This window comes from Orbicella franksi, chromosome 15 (assembly GCF_964199315.1).
Source record: "Orbicella franksi chromosome 15, jaOrbFran1.1, whole genome shotgun sequence".
NCBI classification, from domain to species: domain Eukaryota; kingdom Metazoa; phylum Cnidaria; class Anthozoa; order Scleractinia; family Merulinidae; genus Orbicella; species Orbicella franksi.
Genome location: NC_138159.1, coordinates 15,196,545 through 15,216,284, shown reverse-complemented (window position 1 = coordinate 15,216,284; position 19,740 = coordinate 15,196,545). Strand labels below are relative to the sequence as shown.

The following is a 19,740-nucleotide window of genomic DNA, read 5'->3' as shown; positions in this document are numbered from 1 at the left end:
ACATATTTATGCCCAGGAACATAATATTATTATTGTATTTTGTATTGCATAGGGAAAATAACAACTGAAAAAAAAAATGACAACAAAACAGTCTGAACAATCATGTGAGCTGTTTATAAGTTGAATAGCTTCTATCTTCTCTCAATGAAAATACACAATAAGTCAAGCGAAGCTGGCTAGAAATTACAAAATCTTGCCATTTGTGCTATATTCATATAGAGACAATTATCCGGTGCTGAATTAATTTTAAATACTGCTCACTGAAATGGTGCCATAACTATTTTGTTTCACTGTACATATCCCATTTATTCCCAAAATAATTACATCAAGTAAAAGTGAGTTAACATTGAAATTAGATCTATGTGTTGTCAACCTTTGTTTCTTTTCCTAATTTCTTAATGTCAATGCCTTCCTTGCCATCGATCTGGAGCTTGAGTGATACAAGTTATCAGTCTAAATGCTGCACTGCTTCTTTCTTATCCATTCCAAGGACAGGTGTAACTTCATGGGGAATGAGAAAATATGAGAGAGGTAGAGGAATTTGATTGGGGTGGTGAAAGAAAAATAATGAATTTTTTTTTTTTGAGAAGTACTATTGATTCAAATCTTTAAGGTTGGGGGGGGGGGTGGGGGCAGATAAATCAGGGGACAACTATTATTTGAGGGAACATCATGGTAAGTGACAAATATTTATCACTATGTAATTACTGTGTGTTACTCCTCGGGCTTTTATGGGCCACATTTAAATTAACCAGTACATATTTTCTATTTTAACACTCATTTCTATTGACGAGGTTGATATTAAGCAATGTCAGAATTCACAAATCAATCAGAAGGCGATTTCTTGTTTTCAACCGCACAGAGTTGACCACCTCTTGCGTGATTCCCTGGCAACCTTTCAACACAAGTTTTCTCAACTGTGGCCACTCACTTTTATCGTGTTTGATATACCACTCAACAAGTATGGCATCAGTTATACACGTGCATTGACTGAGATCAAGAGTTCTCAAAACAGGAAACATACCTGCCAAGTCTCTCAAATGATAGTCTCTAATCAGACGCTGCCTTGGCAAGCCCAAGTAACACAGAGTCTTACCCACCCTTTCAGAAAAAAACAATAATCCATTTCCCCTTATGGTGGTATGCTTTATTTCAAGCCATTCCAAGTTTTGAAAACTTGGGAAGCTTTGCAGAGAGTAGCCCTGTAGTAGTATGGAGTCGGTCAAAGTCAGTTTCTTCAAAGCAGGGAATTTCTTATGCAGTGGAAAGATCGCAGATTCACAGGAGACAAGGTACATGTAGGTGCTCAGCTCCAAACTTGTAACATTTTCATTCGGTTTGTTACCAGGAAAAGCCCATGATAGTAATTTGTTGGCTGCTTCACTGTACCAAGAAAACTTGGCAAGGATAGGCATGGTCAACTGAAATGTTTTTAAGCTAGAACACACTGTAGGATCAGCTGCATCATCACATCCTTAAATGAAATAAAAAGAAGAAATTTTTTTGAAAAAAAAAAAAGAACAAAAAAAACAGTTCATGTTTTAAGCAATATATCAAACATGACAGACTGTGTTTGACCACATTTCCAAACACCAAGAAGCTAGAGAGTGTTGAAAATATGACGTGCAGCGGAGTATCTTTGACAAACTTCAAGGTGTTTGGAAAAGTGATCATTAACTCTGTGTTGAGTGTTTGATATACATATCCTCTCAATTGAAACTAGAACTAACGAGAAAACAGAGAACTAAACTCATACAAATGTCGCACTAAATAATTGAGATCAGATATCCAAACACCGTTGTGATTAAACTTGATGAATTATTATTACATGTAAATTGAGTTTGCGAAGCATGCATCATCAATTAAGTTAAAGAACTGCATGAGTTAAACGAGGCACACCCAAGAGCGACTCTGGCTTTTCAGTACTTTCCCCACTTCTCAACTGCATCAAACTGAAAATAGAAGATGGTGTTCCCATTTTTTTCAAAAAATATATAGCATGCTTGAGGTCTAGAAAAACTGTTGAACACATGCACCCATGTTTTGCTTGTGCATCCGATATACTAGCAGTTTTTTTAGATCTCAAGTATGCATTGATTTCTTAGAGAACATGGAACACCACCTATGTGCTACAGGTATAATTTCTGATAAATTATGAGTGAGGACTTGCTGACGTGGCCTTGCTAGCTATGTTGTATTAATATTATTCTTTACATCAAACAATGGTAGTAGGTATTAGTCTGCATATGAGCCAAGTGGCCCAATGATCAGACTGGCACTTATCTCCACTTATCTCTGGTTTCTGTAACTCTCTCATCGATGGGATACTAGCTACCGCTAGTCCATTGTAGGGTTACCCCCAGCATTAATTTTACTGGTACCCATTTATACACCTGCATGTGGTGAGGTACTGTGAGAGTAAAGTGTCTTGTCCAATATCCCAGGCCAGACTCAAACCCAGACCCCTCAATCCAGCGGTGGGAGTAGTAAACAACAGGGCCTACTGCACCTCCACACATCAAACAATGGGACTGGTATGATTTAATTTTTGTCATAAATCTTTCAATTTTTAAGTTGAAAATGGTCCCTAAAAATATTTCTATGGCTAACTGATGCCCATTACTACAGGTAATTTTTTAAAAATGTTTGTTGAGGACAGCAGTGAAGCTTAATTTTTTACATGCCATGTAGCTGATTTGAAAGTTTGTCTTGGGACACACAAACTAACATCACGTGGGAGAATGTTTTAATCCTACATGTATTTTATACAAAATTTTGTTTCTATTTGACTTTAGGTGGCCAAGGTCAAGAAAAACTATTACCTTCCTCAGCAAAATGTTTAATGCGACGAAGGGATAAAGACTGCATATGAGGATTATTAATCATCACTGTGTTGAGCCAAGACTTCCCCACTTTCTCAAAACACAATAGTGAGATGCTTGTCAATTTTCCAGAGTAACATAACGCCTCCTTGAGGTCAACTGCCAGTATAGTCTAGTGAAAAGTAGCAAAAAAGAAAAGGCTATTAAAGCTTATAATCCATCAAATATTTTCGCTTGCACGCAATTGGTCTAAATGCGTCACATGACTGAATATTGCCCAGCTAAAACTGGGGAAGATCCGAGCAATATTCCCCAATTTTCAAAACCGCTTGTGTTGCGAAAAATATTTGAAGGATAATAAACACGATAGCCTCCGTTTGGCGTGAAAATATGCTCGAATATTTGTCCTTGGAATTAAAACTCATAGCTCATTTCTCAGAACAGATAATATTGCGAACATTAATATACGAGCATATTTCCATGCCAAATGGAGGTTACTGTTTATATATCACATTTGAATGTTTTGTTTTTCAATTTATGATTTGTTTGGCAAACTGTGTGAAATGTTTGTTAGGTATAGAGTCAGTTCCTGTCTACATATAAGGAACTATTAAAAATGCTCCTGACCATGCCGGAATAAAACACCTGAGGGGACAAACTACCGTAACCACATCCTCGGAGACCCAGGGGCAGTTACCTATAGTGGGGGCGGGGAAAAGTGTAAACAGGAGAGAGAAAAATTCTTGACTTTTCTTTGCCTGAATATTTTTCTTGCCCGTTTAGACTTTTCCTTGCCCCCACTAACTGCCCCTGGGTCTCCAAGGATGCTGTAACCAAAGCCAAACAATAAGATTAGTTTTATATTGCTAGTCCTATATTTTCTACTTATTGAGGTGCAGGGTAGTGAGGGAGTAGTGATGGCAATTTCATCAACTTTAAACAATAGTGAAATTTATTGTTTCTCAAGTTACCAATGTTTCCTCTATGAAAAAAACACTGGAAGAGAGCTGAATGATTTCAGATGTTCATTTCCAAAAGCATGCGAAGGGAATGAAACTGTGAGTGAGTGCAAAAAAATTAAGGAGCCGTGGGGTGTGGTCCCCTCCCCAATTCTTCCCAGATTTTGCTCACTCCAGGCTCACTCATTTGCTCTCTCACTTGCTTGATCTCCCTGCCCGGAAAAATGGCAAGGAAACAAGCTAGATTTCAGATGACTTTCCCCATTTATATTGGAAAATAATGATATTGCTGCTTGATGGCCCAAAGAATCAAAACTAGTCCATCTATCTTGCCTTAACAGAGGGCAATTTCAAAGGGCTCAATCTACTCCAAGCCCCCCTCTCTTATTGGGCACTTCTGTTTGATTGATCCTCAATCAACACTTGATCAACAGTTGGTTGATACATACTCTACTAACTATGGCTGATAGTTGGCTGAGTGTCAACCCACTCATATACATCATTTGAAAATTAGTTGACTCTCAACCGACTGCTGACCAAGATGTCGATCAAGTGTTGATTGATTGTCAAGTGAGTGTCAACCGAGGTGTCGATGGATTTTCAATTGAGTATCGATTGACTGTCAATTAAGGGTCAATTGTGGGTATTGATTGAGGTATCAATCAACACTGAGACAACCGCGGATGCCTTTGTAGTACACATCATCCTAATTTTTCACCTAGGAAGAAAACAAATCAATTCAAAGTACCGACAGAGTAGCCCCGTCAGAAATAACAAGATTTTTTATCACTATTCACAAATCGATACCTCGTCTGTTAAAGGCACACAGATTTCCTGACGCGCAGTAAAACTTGAGTCGTGCCCAAAGCTCACTTCTTCCATCATCGACAAGCTTTTAAACAGGCTCAGAAAAGTTACCCTCGACTTACGGCCTATGATGACGTCTAAATCTCCAAATGCCAGGCTCTTCAGATTACAAAGATGACCACTTGACGCAGCCTTGGAAAGAACTTCGAGGGTGGCTGACCTTGTTACGGAAAGGGAAAGTCTCTCAAGACGATGTTGTAGTGTCGTGCTTTGAAGTTCAAAATTAACGTTACACACATCTAAGTCTGTTACACCTCTTACTCTAAGGATCTCCAAAGCCTGTGGATCGATTTTCTTATCGGGTATACGTATTTTGACGTCTTTCCATAGCCGAGGAGAGTTGAACACTTTCCATAAATATCTGTCCACTTGCGCCATGTTTTGACGATCACGTCGGTTGAGATACTGAGCAATGTGGTGAATCACAAGGGTGGGTAAAGATGTAAATGAAAAATGACAATTCTGCCAACGAACGTTGAGATTCATGATCAACCACGAAACTTAATCAAAATTAACGCTCGCAATTTAGTGGCACATGGCTCAAAAAGTCAATAATCTACAGGCGTTCCACGCATGCTACGCATTTACATGCGAGGACACTCTGTGACGTGTTATTTGAAGATTTGTTTCCGTTTGCCGTAAACAAACATGGCAGCCAGGTCCCTGTGTTCTGTGGACTTCGAGGTTTTTGGAAAAGTCCAAGGTACCGCGTAAATTAATCCTCTCATTTATAGGCCCATCACTTAGTATAAAGGCAAAATACCTTGTGATTGCGAACCCACCTCTTGGATTTTTAGAACTTACGGCTAATTTCAAAACAGTTCAAGCCTAGTTCTTTCTTAGGCCTGCAGGGCTAAAGTCCAGAATACCCTAAGGGCTCTTAGTTATGAGCAAGACAGCATTAATTGTCAAAAAGCAGCACATTTATTCATATGTAGCTGTAGAGGAAACTAGTTTAACTACTTTTCATTGCGTACTGGAAACTGCTGTGAAACTTTCGTCTGGTTACATGGCACATTCCGTTTTTTATCCGCACTTCCCTCCCCTCCCCGTCAGCCTTTTTCGTTGGAGCGCCTTTGAATTTTGCATCTGGGGGACTCAGAATTTGTCGGCTCCTTTAAAAAAGATCTTCTGACAGACTCTGTTCCTGAGGTTGCCCCCCATAGGGGTGGTGTGGATTAAAATCGGATTGTCCCTTTATATGACTGGGTACAGCGCATCGGAGTTGAAACCACTTTACATCCAGTGCAGTTACTGCCATCTTGGTATTTATTATTCCACCCTTGGTCATTGTGAATGATTCATAACCCTAAGAATCTGTCCTTTTGGTTAAATACTAGCCCTACATGTACAGGATAAAGCTCCTCTTTCCACTTTCCCTCCTAACCCTGAGGGTAATAAGCTCCGTCCTTGAGCCCCTGTAAAGATGTGAATATTACTCCAGATACTGAAAGCAATATAATTTGTTATATTTCAGTTTACATGTGATTTATACTTTTATTTTGTTCTTTTTGTAATTTCAGGTGTATTTTTTCGAAAGGTAATGTTTTTCACTAACATCAAGTGGCAGATGTTTATCTGCAATTGGTAGCTGTTGTAAGCATTGTTATGTCCAAGGTCTTTGTGGCAGTTTCTCCTGATCTTCCATCTAATTGCAACAGCACTGCACACCAAAATTCTTGAAAAAGGATAGTGAGAGAGCTTCCAGTAATAAGTTTGTACTTAGAGAGAATTCGTGAGTAGAGGATTCCAAGATGGGAGCAGCCACACAGTGGAGAGTGGGACTGTTTGCAGCCTTAAATTGATGTCACAGCAATTTAAAAAAAAAAAAAAAAAAAAAAAAAAAAAATGCCCCCTTGTAGCCATCTAGAAAGATGAAGATTTTCCTATTATCATCTCTTGTTTGTCATCAACTGTGAAAAGGAGTGAGAAGTTTAACGCCCCCCCCCCCCTAACATTATCAGTTTGAATTTATTTTAATTTACTCTAACTTTAATGTTTAGCACACCAGGATCAATGCTGGCAAGCATGGTTTGGTTGGCTGGGTAATGAACACACAGCACAACACTGTAGTTGGACAGTTACAAGGAGAAGTTGGAAGAGTCAGTCTAATGTAGGAATATAATTATAGTTAATATGTAGTTAGAGCGGGTTTTAATTGAGTGTCATTAAAAAAAAAAAAAGCAGTCACTTCAGCCAAGATATCACAAAGCGCTTAGACAATCCAGTGAACCAATCAAAACTTGAGGCAAATTGCAGGAAAACATGTGCGAGTAAACTTGCCAATGAGTTGCTACATGTAGGTACACTGTACATGACCCCACAAACTGAAAGCTTTGACGTGTCTACAATAATTTAAATAAAGGTTGTGTGTATACATCTACATGTATGTATTTATGTTTTGCTTTTACTTCTGACTGGATGAGATTGTGGTGCAAGTTTTCTATTAAAGTGAAACATGCCACATGGTAATGCGAAACCAATTACCTTTCGACACTCATGCGAATCACTGGACGTCATAACTTTTTCATCCATGTTTAATGATGTCCTTTATTGTTTTAAAATAATTTTGTAATAATTTGTTGTGTACTTCTGCCAATCGTTTGTTCTTGATGTTCACAATTTATATTAATTTTGTTGATTTGTTTTGAGTTAAGTGTTTTGTTGCTTTTGAAGGAAGAAATGGCTGAAAGACACTGGAAGTCCCAAATCCAGAATTGACAGATGTGAATTTAAGAATGAAAAGACAATCAGCAAAGTGGAATTTAGAAATTTCTCAATCAGGAAATGACACTGAACATGCCGGCTACAAATGGAAGTTGTAATGTTTCCTATTTCTCAGAGGTTGTTTTTTATGAGACATTTTGACTCAATGTACAAGTCATTTGATAGCAAAGAAAAAGTTTTTACATGTAAAATTAACGGTATGGTATTGTTGACATAACATTGTACTTTTTCTTTGATATCTAAAAAAAAAAGAACCTACAACAACTACATGTATTTTAAGTTAACTGTTTTCAAGGAAAGTTTTGCCAGATGTGATAACATTGAGAAAATCCCACAGCAGGCATGTTTGTATACATGTATATAAATAGAAAACACCCTGTAGGAAAGGGTGGGCTACTTTAAACTATAACTTGACAAAAAAGTGTTTTACTAGCATAGTTTGATTTTCCTTACTTTTTCTCACATGACAGTGTTTTATTAAAAGAAAAAGAAAATATGAGATGATTTTTCTGTCAGTGACAAAGACACAGTCCTTTGTTGGGTACCTTAATTTCTAATAATTCGTACTGCAAGAAAACACTGACAAGGCACAAAAATACTGGTACATGTAGGAAACCTCTTTTGAGTGGTATACGCTGATTTTTAAACAGCACATGTACAGTTTTGGAAATAAAAAAGTTTAGTTTATTTATCATTCTCAACATCTTTTTACAAAAAATTATGTTAAGTTTGGTCATGCATTTAAGCTTATTGATCTGAAAGATTGTGTGATTGGCTAAAAGATTTTCTCTCCAAGAGGATTGAAAATAATATTGCCAACAAATACACTGACAAAATTTCAAACATTGTAAATTATAATGTTACATGATTGTTGATACAAAAAGTCATGTTTTTAAATCATCAGAGGTATTCTTTGATCCACTTTCGTGCTGATTCAATGTCCTTGTCAACACTTTCCTTTGTTTCTTTGTCAAAAGATGGAAGAGAGCTGGAAAAAAATTCAAGAATTTTATTAAACATTACAGGTAATATTAAAATAATTCAAATTATTATGGGAAGGTAAATCTAAGAGTTCTGATTGGTTCTTTCTTAGTCAGGATTTTGCCATAGACTGTTTCGAATCCATAAACACAGCCATAATCTGACTGCCTTTATTTTTTTATTTTTGTTGTTTTTGAGTTTCGTACAATAAACTACTTACCTAACCTAGCTTGCTCGGGTTGTACTAGGGAATATTGGTCCTCTGTCACTTTTTACAGATCTTAATGTGTGTGGTGTGTGGTGTGTACTTCTATGACCATAAACCAATATTCTGCAGTACGACCCTCACAATTGGCTAGCATGTGTCAGAAGTTTTATTATTTAATATGGCTTGTGTTTGTAGCCTAAGTTCTGATTAGCTAATTTTAGGGCATTATTCTTTTGAAATGCCCAATGGAACAAAGGCCAACACTCGTCACAGGTGATAACCAACAGCATTCTAGAAACTGACATCAGAGACCCAGTATTGACCATAGTGTTTTCTGCACACTGTTATTGTTTTGGTTTACATGATACATGTTTCTATTGTTTTCCAATACTGCACAGAGTGCAGTGCACCCTGGCCAAAACTGGGTATTTAAAAGAAGCGATAACAGTAAGGGTAATTGACAGTTTGAACATGGGACAGAGAGCATTAGCGGATATACATGACTTGTATGACTGTAATGATGCTTCTTCCTCTCACTTCCTTGAGTTCAGCAACTAGTGCTAATATCTCCATCATAAAATTATAATAAAACTTACTTGTAAATAGCAGAACTCACTACATCCACAATTCCTCCTGCGATCAGGACAAAGAAAAGTTAACGTTGAAATACCGCAAACCTATTCACGCTGAATGTATTTCAACATCCAATACAAGGAATTGCTCATTCCGAAAACAAAAAGAAAAGGAAAGGGTATTTTTTTAACAAACAATAACATTGTTTCATCAGAAGCATAACTCTGGTTTCATTTAATACATATTTAATATTAAATACCATTTAGTACTTTGAACACTTCAACAGGCTGGCCGTGATGGTGAATCCAAAAATTATGATTTGATCTCCTTTGGAAAGTATGTTCAATTATCATGGAAAATGTTTCTCATGTTCGGAAGCACCATTATAGTGTCATGGAAATATCCAGCAAGTCAATTTTGTTTTACATGAGAAATTTAAAATGTGTTAACCTTCAGAGTAACTGACAAAAATAACCCCATATACACTGGACATACACACATGTACGGTATTATAACAACTTTTTGTAGTTCAACTTCCTATTTTTGTCAGTCCAAGTTTTTTCTAAATAAAATAATGGTTCAATTTTAAGTAAAACTAACCTGGGGTACAAACTGTGTCACACAAGTTGCAAAGGCTGCAATATTTGCAATACTGAAAAATATAAAAAAGGGAAAAATTACAGTCATGTCGCATTCATCATGCATGAGTGGGAAATTGTTCCTTTATTGAATGCGACCATAAAAAAAGACCAATGGATGTTTGCTAGGCATGTTATAAATAATGATATATTATGATTAATATCATCATGGCTGCTAAGTCAGGAAATTACAGTTATTTGGAATATCACATACACGTACATGTAACTGAGTGTACACTGTACCTTGCACAAATGACAATTTGGTTTCTTCTTAGATTTTGTGCATGGACAATCCTTGTCGCACAGCTGACAGAACTGTAAGAAACAGAATGTGTCAGTGATGAGGTCTTCTTGCTAACAACAATAACCAATTTGAATCCATGGAGACTTTGTTTGACTACAACTACCAGAATCCTTCACTTTAATTTTCTTCTCATGCTAAGGGTAATATTATTATTATTGTTATTAGGACCCCACTGCAGCTTCAAAATTTAAATAACAAAGAAAAAATGACTTAAATTCTGTTAGTTATAGTCATTAATGATGTCCTCATTCAAATATGCTAAATTGTAAATTACTTGATGTCTAATAGACGTTTCAAGATATGTTCAGCTCTTTACTTTCAAGGCTAGTAAACATTGGAAATAAATGTATGTCTTGATCTACTCCAAGAGAAGCCTGTCCACCCACTTTCCAACTCCCCCATATATTCTGAGCTTTGGTAGATATATATTTACAGTAGGTGACATAAAAGAAAAGAACCTATTCAGCTTGATCTTGCCCTGCTTATCAAATATAACATCAGAATCATTCAGGCCTGTCACAGAAAATCTCAAGTCCTTTCATGCAGATCTCTATTTCTTTAGTTCCAGAAAATATCCATACCTCCTGCAAGGAAGGGATTTTTTCAAAGATCCCCTCCCCACCCCTATGGAAATTCCAATTAAGCTTTATACATTTCTTTAAGTTTTTTGGTCTTCCAGAGCCTCCTCTCCCCAGGAAATTCCAATCCCTTCTGTGGGGGTTTCTGGAAATGCACATTGTACAGCTAAGCCATAACAGAAGTAAGGACATCTACATGTATATGTAGACTAGCCCGAAAGTACTTGTATTACATCACTATATAGAGAAATGCTCTGAGGGTCTATTTAATTACACATAGCTTTCTACTATCTTCCCTGCCAGTCCCCACCTCACTTCTTGTGTCAATAACGAAATGTCCTGTTTTGTTTACTGTTGTGTGAAACGTAGCCTTCATGCCATTTAGAACATGTGTGGTAGAGCTACAAATAATATATGGAAGACACTGCTAAACTCTATTCACCATTTTAAAGCATAATTTCACTATAATATTACAGACCTGGTGATAAGGTTACCACCATTTCATCCCAGTCAGTATAGGGCTACTGCAAGGAGAGTTTGTATATAGCTGTCACCATGATACTCTGATGTAGAAATGTCTATGTTTTGATCCAACAAATAGACCAATTTCGATATATTAATATTCAGCCTAAAACAATAGACCTCAGCACAAGGCTCTGGGGAATCACTACAGAGTTTGTGGGGCTTATTCCCCAGAGCCTCGGGCTGAGGTCTATTGTTTAAGGCTGAATTTTAATATATTGAAACTGGTCTAATGTCTGGCAGGTGAGGAGGATGGGCGGCGGATGTGGGGACGTGGATGGGTAAGGTCTTAAGTGAAATATTTTGTCAAGCATAGCAATGACAGCTATTCCTAGAAGACTTTCTTACAGCCCCGTCCTAAATTAACTTTACATACATGTAAACCTATCAAAAATTTTCAGTTCACCGGAGGTCCAATGAAAAGAGAGTTAAAAAATTTCCTGTTTGATAAATGAGTCAGGAGGATCTATTGACTACTGAAGTTTTAAAAAGTCTCCGAAATAATTCTACTGCCAAACCGTGGGGTAATAACAATATGCAGACATAAAGAGGCTTCAAACTGGAGTTTGACCCCCACAAGTCGCGTGTTCAGTTGATCTGGGTCGGATTGACGGTTAAAACTTCCGGTTTGTTACATGCCTTTGTAAAACCTCGCATTTACCGAAGCTGTGCATAAAATACATGTAAAGATGCCTACCTTGCAGTACGAGCAATAATTACACAACGATCCCAATGCATAGTTTTCGTCGTCCTCCGATGTGTTTTCATCGGTTGAAGCGGTTGGCGTCTCTGACTTGGCCTCGTTGGTCGCAGAAGCCTCCGACTCTCTTGACAGATTTGGCTCTTCCAGTGGTTTTTCTTCGACCTTCTCGGCACCATAAGCGATATTTACAATTATAAGAAGGCCAAGGAAACTTAAAGAACAAAACGACTTCATTTTTTAGCAAATTTCAGTAACGCCTTCTGACCGTGAAAAGACGTGTGCAGCTTACGAGGTGAAAACTGTCAGGAAGCTTGACATGAGGTATATACCTACCTGCCAATAATAACCGCAGCTTTGCATGAACGACGGCTCATCAAAGTAGATTGTCTGTAACCTCTGTAACCTTTCTCCGTTTTTTTAATTTAGTTTTTTTTTTTTTTTAGGGACAATTTTAAACATCAACCCAATTTTCTTGTCCATGCAGTTTTCATCTTAAAAACAAGATATGGCCTAGTATGGTACTCAGTGATTTGGTTTTGGGAGAGATTTCCCATGATTTATTAGCAGGTCATCATCGACAGTTAACATCAGAAAATTTTCAGTACGAGTAAATGATTCCACCCAATTATTTGTCCTATTATATGACAAGATCAAAGGTATAGAGAAACAACAAGTCCCTCCGGCCATATCCCGGGCATTTGACTAGTTGATGTGCCTCCCGATGGGGGTCAAGGGGGGGGGGGGGAGGGGGAGGGAAGTGTAGGAATTTGATAACTGTGTTTAATATCGGGGTGGGAAATTTGACTCCATAAGGGAGGTGCAGGGGGATTTAAAAAAGAAAAAAAGCATGCGAAATCACGATGAAGCAAGAAGGCAGCAAGAGATAATACCGTTCTTTGCAACATTTGCAGCTCAGAATGAAGGCCTCGCGCTTGAAAATCACTCTGAAGATAATACACAAGTTATGCTGCAAAGTGATCTGAGTCGGCATCAACCGAAACTATTGTCGAGAAGCTAAATTTGTGAATAGTTGGTAACTATGATTTGTGTTGCACTTAATTTTTAGTATGGGTTCGTCTAGTGTCAATCTTATGATCATTCGCGGTTCAAGGTTTGCCCACACATCTTGTCAAGGTTCTTAGTTTCCTTATTCCGTTTGCCTAGGAAGTGACAACACTGGCTTCCACCGCTGGTCATGTTTGGGTGTGTCTACCGACCTTGTTTAGGTTCTCCACTGAAGTTCCGGTCTTGGTGTAAGGTTTTAAAGGCTGAGTATTCTACTCGTTGGCAAGTGCTTGGCTTTTCTTTCGCGGGAGTCGTATGCAAGCGTTTGGGTTAAAGATGTTTAATCTTCCAAGGTCAGTCGTCCCATATGCCCACACATGCCTACACTTGTTGGTCAATTAGTAGAGAGAGATTAATTGCCGTACTCGTCAGATGACGAAATCAGCTAATAAAGATTTCTTGTCCCTCTCGTTTCTGTGCTTATTTTTCTTTTAGCAACTGAGACACGGTACACCTGAAGAATTTGAGTAAGCCGCAACCTTACACATGGTACCGACCATGATGAAAGATATAGAGATATCAATTTTTCTTGGGTAGTTCTGTCCGAGAGGGACAGGCGCAATGAAGTTAACCCTATGCGAAACACCAACCCTTGAGACAAGGCCAGACCACAACACCGGGAACTCTGCCCCCTACCCTTTGCGATAAGTCTGTGGGCTCTTTAGCGTCCCCTTAAACCATGAGGAAATTGTTAATACAAAAAATACAGTACGCGCATACACTTGTGTAAAGCGCAGCCGATTTCACATGTTATGATTTCGATCACGATATGAAGCAACCCCCTTGTCCCCCCCCCCCCCCGGGGGTACTCTCAGAAAAATTGGGTGGGGGTAAATGGCGTAGATATACTCGTTCGAGCAAACTTTAAAAGCGACTATTGCACGTAGGTATGAGATCTGTGTAGGCCTGTCACCCCCATTGTTGTCACTGGAGAGTTTGTCGAAATTTTCGAAAGACACGAACTCGCGTGTCCAACTCGGGAGTTCTGAGCTTTGCCAGAAACCTCTGCGCTAAGGCGCTGGACAACTACGGTTTCAAGGTTTTTTGCTGACTTGCCAGAATCCTTCTTCCCATTTCTCCCTTGGCACAGTTCTTTCATTTTATCTTTAAATTTGTTCCAATTTAGACCTCCGGCTGCCATGTTTGCCGTTGACCTTGATAAATGCACCGAAATGCATTCTGGTATTTGGCAACGATAGGCCACGCTTTTTTTTTTTTGTTTGTTTGTTTTTTTTTTCCGCTATGGCAGCGATAGGCCACAGACAATTTTGTTTTTAGGGACGGTGCCTACTGTTGTTAGTGCGCACACGTTCTGCGCATCATGCAAGGCATGGTTTAAGCGCGCGAAGCGCCATGCGCGCGCTGGATTGACACTGACGCAATCAACTACGCTACCATGTACACGACAAAAACGAAAGCAAAATTTTCCTACTGTGAACAAATCAAATTTAATGAACTTTTACTTAAACCAGGAGCACTAGAATAGCAGCATATCGCTAACCACTAACTGTTAACGTCTTCCAGCTGAAAAACTAGCTGTTGACTGTCGAGAATTCTATTGAAATCCAACTGTAAACATGTACCTGCAGATTGCGTGGTGCGCGCGCAAAACAAGTGCGAGATATGCCGATGTTTCACTCACTGGGGAGGTGACAGGAAAAAATGTAACGAGCACCGTAAAACTTTTCAAAAAAGATCAATAACTTCAAAAAGCGCGTGGTTACCCCTACATTTTATGTTATGAAATGGAAGTGACAAGCCTATTCAACACGTGATTAGTTTCTGGTTGTGAGCAAAAGGTATTTAGACTGTATTTAAGCTGAACCAAAGGAAGGCTGTCAGAGACTCCAAAAGCGCTGTTGCAATGATTTTGTTATTAAAAACATACCAAAGAAGGTTTTTATATTAGTTTTTACCATGACGTTTTAAGATCTTTATAAATGTGTCTGCTTTTCTGTATGTAAAGGCCAATTCTAAGGAAATCTGTGAAGAGATATCCTTTCCTTCTTTTTTAGGAAAATGTTGATGTCAGCATTTTGCTGCGATTCAATGCTAATTATCTCGAAAAAAATGCGTGGCTATCCCCATTTTTCTTTGTGGATTCCAATAGCCCTTGCAAAGATCTACTTTTTCCACATGGTCCTAAGCTGGCGCATAAACCTTTGTATTTAGTAGGCACCGTCCTTAATTTAGTTTAAAATGCCTTTTTTTCAAACTATATTTTTTAAACTTTTTTAAAATCTTTTTTAAAATTTATTTCGCAGCAAATTTTGGTTACGTTTGAAATTACTTTCATTTTTAGAATTTTTGAGACATTTTCTTTGATTTAAATTAATTTCTTGATTTACTTACTTTTGATTTTAAATGAAAATATTTTTGTGATTAAGAAAAAACAAAAACAAAATAAAATGACATTAAAAAAAAACAGAAAAAATACAACTGAAAAAGCAAATAAAACCTAAATTTGAAATTTGAAATTACACTTGATTTGTGATGAACGCTGTTCAGTGGTTTCGAACAAGGTACCAAATATTTCGGTTGCTCTTACGATTATTATTCGTCAACGTTCGACAGTCAGTACAAGAAATATTATAACTTCGGAACTTTTCATTAATTCCATCAATAGGTGATTCGAGACAAGAGAGGCGGAACTGTAGCGTTTGCGATGAGGCAGAGAGGAAACTCCCATATGAAAAGGTCGGGGATGTTCGTAGTCTCGATTTGGATTTTGGCCTCACAGGGTGTTCATGACGAAACACGGCTATCTTTAGCTGTCAAAGTATCTTTTAGGGTGCACTCGAAGAAATAATAATAAAATCCCCCTTAATTTCCGATTTTAGGCTTCATTATCGCCGGTCTTCTAGGGCGGGCTCTTTTCCTAAACAGCGCTTGGTAACCGAACTTATTGAGTTTTAAGTGATATCTTTTAGAGGTCAAATAAAGCTCGAGACACGCTCAGATTGGTCTCCTATAGGGGTTTAATTCAAATTTTCCGACGAGCATTCCCAATCTTTTCATATGAGAGTGCCGGGTTAGGGCCGCCATTTTGATGTCACCAAACACGTTAACTTCAAAATTCAAACGTTTTCTATTGCGAAACGAAGTACCCTGTCGAGCTTAAACGTTGTAAAAATTCAAGTTCTTAGATCTGATGAAACTAAAACTTCAGAACGATTGGTAATTTTTATTTAAGAAAATGATGACGTCACATGAAAACTGGCAATAGCAATTATTTATTTGTCAAAAGAATACCCTTCGAAAAAGGAGTATTTTCCCATCATGTCGTACACCTTGTGTTTTTGTTCAGCGGTCCATTCTATGAAATCACGTGTTATGGAGGGGACCGGGTCCACAGTGGCTGCACAATCCAGAAGATATTGCTCTGTGCACGCGATTTCAAGGAACTGACAGATTCTTCTCAGGATTTCCACCGGGTTCTTGACTATCTCTATGCTTGGTACATCAATGACGCTGCCTGGAAAAGTTTCCCTGGCCAAGTTACATCCCTCGGCCATACTGAAGTAAGTCTTTATTTTTGTATCGAGTTCTTCAGGAGCGTTAACCTGTGAACGCAAATTAGGAGTGCACTTATTGAATGTCTTGAGACCGAATTAACATCTATAATAAACAAATATGGTGACTTGTCAGTGATGAGCAATTCATAATTGATCTGGAAGACGCTGACAAATAACATTATTTTACGATAATCGAGTTCAATAATTGTATTATCATTCGATCACCAAGTTTGTTTTCATATTTAAATCACTCTCTGGCAGCTCAGGGAATCGATCTGCCATTTTTCACACAAGAGCGTGGGTGCAATTACGCATGAACAGAATACTATTTGCATCAAGGCACATTTAAACGATATCGCGCATGAATGAGTGGACCATTATACATCGGCAGTTATTTGGAGGTCACGTCTTCGGATCTCGGCCAATAAAGAGGAAAAAATAATTAATCGAATTAAAATTTGCTTTGCAAGCATTTGTTATTGGTTTGATTTTGTTGTTGAAGAAAAGTAAATTACCTTTAGTTTATGTTCTCCATACCGTTCTTTTATGTCTCTTTTCCGCAGGACCATGGTCGCAATGTTGTCAAATGGATTTCTCACAACGTGAACAAACTTCACCTTAGCGCCCGCAGTTTTCTCTAAAAGGTGAACGGCTTCTACCGCATTCGTTCTCTTCATCGCAAACGCTGTATACCCGCCTGCCTTGTCTCCAATGATCTGTTGATAGAATCAAGGAAAAATCCGAAGCTACATTTCCTATAATAAGTAAAACGTTTACGAAGAATACTGCTCGTAAGATCTATGTACCGAAATATTTGGAGAAAATTAGTTAATTAATTAGAACACTTAAGCACGACAACAAAAAGCTCAGTTGTAATTCTTCATATCCGTTTGCCATCGGGATATATGTTGCGCGAATGCACGAGATACCTATTGAATCCTTTGATTTCAGTGCATAATGCATGTCTCACATTCGGCTTACCTCAATGTATTGATCAAACGTGCTTTGCCATTGGTTTGGTACATAATAACGATACTTAGAGGTTGTATTCACAACGCTTTCTTGAAATACTCCTGACCTTCTTCCTCGTTTGACTGCACGCTGTGAAGCATTAAAAATAGTGTCATAATATGCGTATACTGAATGGTTCATCCATTTGTTTGGATTTGAGCTCCACTTGCCGAAGGCATTTGTTTCGTCTGCTATAACCATGTGCGGGTGAGCATCCAGTAAAGAACCAAGGAGAGAGTGACGACTGCGTGGATAACCAATGAAAAACAAGATGATTTTGACGTGACCATAAGCTTTGTAAGGGTTGATCTGTGTGTTAAAGTCATCTGCCAATGAAAAATTGTTTATAAGTACTTTTTACAGTATAGGGATTTTCGATTTAAAAATCGAAAATCGTCATATCGTAGCCTCAGTCTTAAAAATGTTATTTGTTAATTTTCCGCAATGTAAAATACTGTTGACAGCATAATTCATTTTAGTGCCCGAGTCTTCTTCATAGAGGTGTCTGCTGAATAGGTAAACAAAAGACGCCAATTTTGGGACAAACAGGACTAAGGCTATGTTTACACTTGGTGTCATGCACGGTCCAAGAGTACGATTCTCGGGCCACAGTGCCCGTGCCCGACTCGGGTCTTTCGAGTAACCAGCGTCTGAACACAACGCTATTTTGAGCAGGTGCCCAGGCCCCAGGGCTCGGATACCAAGTGAGAACACTGTCTAACTGTCCGCTTAATAAAGGGCTTAACGAAAGTTTCACTTAATAAAGGTTTAAGTGAAGCAAAATAAACAAATAGTTTTAAAAAACTGTCGCTTCCTACTTCAGCTGCTACCTAAATTAGGTGAAAGAGATAGCCAGAAACAAGATAAGGCGACTATTAGTGAAACGAAAAAGATTAAAATGAACAAAACATCGAATTGCTTGATGAAATGGCGCCATCGTTAAACATAGCTTTATCATTTAATGTACCATGTTTATTTTCTTGTGTGCCAGGTTTATCTGCGTTCACTTGGTTTCCAACTGGTCTAGTGTTAACGGCAGTATGTTCTTGGAAATCGTCTCCTCCAAGGAAAGAGATATAGGTATGTCAATTTTTATTAATGTTTGACCAGCAAACAAAGAAGTATAACTTTGGATAATAACAGAACCATGTCTTCATATCTTCTGACTGACATGAACAAAAAGCCATTGCAGTAACTAAGTGGAAATGTCGACAGACCGCTGCCAGGGTTAGGTGGTTTGATTAATGGTTTTCAGCGATAGAGTTCAACCCGTCTAGAGAACAGACGTTGAAGAAAGGGTTACGCATTGAAAATATAATGACTGGAAAAAACAACTTGGGTGGAAGTTGACCGAAATTAATTCAATCTCGCCCAGCTTATGAGCTGTAAAAAAGCTTGATGCCGCGTGAAGTAGTTAAAAATTAAATGTAATTTACATAAACAACATAGAGTTTCTGCCAATATCTAATAAAGTGTCATTAAGAAACTTCTCTTACCAGTGCTGTATCTCATCACAGGCTTGTGCTTCATGTAAACACTTTCGTTCGTCCACATGACCAAAACACCCGCTACCCCCAAGCCAATAAGCACGCCTAAGAGAACCTCGCGGATTCGAATTCTGCCTTGTGATCTCAGACACATCAGTACTACTTCTTTTAGAATGGTGAAGACGTTTCCAAAAGCAATCTTGCTCTAATTCTTCGAAGATCCAAACGTTTTCCAACTGGTTATGGGATGAGATTTAATATTCCAAGTTACGACAGTGCAGCCTGCATTTAAGGGATTGCTCGGTCCTTAAGCTGCCGGCATTTGTCTGATCCCATATATGCTGCTAATGAAATAATATTTTTTTTTCATCCTTACGGATTTTATAAGGCCAATTGTTCAGAGAAGAAAAGACACTGCGTGGTAAAACGTGCATAAATTGTCCGTCCTTAACTACGGTGATTGTATTCGCCTTAAGCAATAGAATAATTTTTCCGTGTTTACATAGCCTCATTCAAACACGAGGAGGGTTGGGAGAATTCGAGACAGTTATGTAAACCCAAGACGTATTTGAGGGATTGCATAACTTTCGAAAATTCTCCCAACCTTCCGAGTGTTTAGACGAGGCTATGTAATCACGAAAAAAGTGTTCTTTTGCTTTTATAAAATAATTCTCAAAAATACGCGGCAATCTAAAACGTCAAAACCGTGTTTACCTACTTTCATCTAAACATAACTATCGACCAATGAGCGCGCGCGTGGTAGCTCAGTTATTTCAAAAA

General features: G+C 38.2%; 4 protein-coding genes across 4 annotated transcripts; 1 reads left to right on the top strand and 3 right to left on the bottom strand.

Moving 5' to 3' along the window:
* Positions 1 to 634: 634 nt before the first annotated feature.
* Positions 635 to 5,191, bottom strand: LOC145469853 (uncharacterized). Its single transcript, XM_081453660.1, has 3 exons — positions 4,589 to 5,191; positions 2,823 to 2,994; positions 635 to 1,474 (listed from the first exon to the last, which is right to left on the bottom strand). Exons 1-3 carry the CDS (start codon positions 5,132 to 5,134, stop codon positions 819 to 821), a joined length of 1,374 nt encoding a protein of 457 aa, XP_081309786.1. The 5' UTR covers positions 5,135 to 5,191; the 3' UTR covers positions 635 to 818.
* A 100-nt stretch (positions 5,192 to 5,291) lies between these two features.
* Positions 5,292 to 7,949, top strand: LOC145470108 (acylphosphatase-2-like). The gene is made up of 4 exons (XM_081453941.1): positions 5,292 to 5,351; positions 6,172 to 6,188; positions 6,652 to 6,761; positions 7,325 to 7,949. The coding sequence occupies exons 1-4, from the start codon at positions 5,297 to 5,299 to the stop codon at positions 7,437 to 7,439; spliced, it is 297 nt and encodes a 98-aa protein (XP_081310067.1). The 5' UTR covers positions 5,292 to 5,296; the 3' UTR covers positions 7,440 to 7,949.
* Positions 7,950 to 8,036: 87 nt separating this feature from the next.
* LOC145470107 (uncharacterized) lies at positions 8,037 to 12,278 on the bottom strand. The gene is made up of 5 exons (XM_081453940.1): positions 11,877 to 12,278; positions 10,019 to 10,090; positions 9,738 to 9,789; positions 9,161 to 9,197; positions 8,037 to 8,363 (listed from the first exon to the last, which is right to left on the bottom strand). The coding sequence occupies exons 1-5, from the start codon at positions 12,114 to 12,116 to the stop codon at positions 8,276 to 8,278; spliced, it is 489 nt and encodes a 162-aa protein (XP_081310066.1). The 5' UTR covers positions 12,117 to 12,278; the 3' UTR covers positions 8,037 to 8,275.
* Positions 12,279 to 16,022: 3,744 nt separating this feature from the next.
* LOC145469655 (uncharacterized) lies at positions 16,023 to 19,265 on the bottom strand. Its single transcript, XM_081453413.1, has 5 exons — positions 18,970 to 19,265; positions 18,441 to 18,533; positions 17,444 to 17,799; positions 16,978 to 17,178; positions 16,023 to 16,510 (listed from the first exon to the last, which is right to left on the bottom strand). Exons 1-5 carry the CDS (start codon positions 19,112 to 19,114, stop codon positions 16,181 to 16,183), a joined length of 1,125 nt encoding a protein of 374 aa, XP_081309539.1. The 5' UTR covers positions 19,115 to 19,265; the 3' UTR covers positions 16,023 to 16,180.
* Between the last annotated feature and the right edge of the window lie 475 nt (positions 19,266 to 19,740).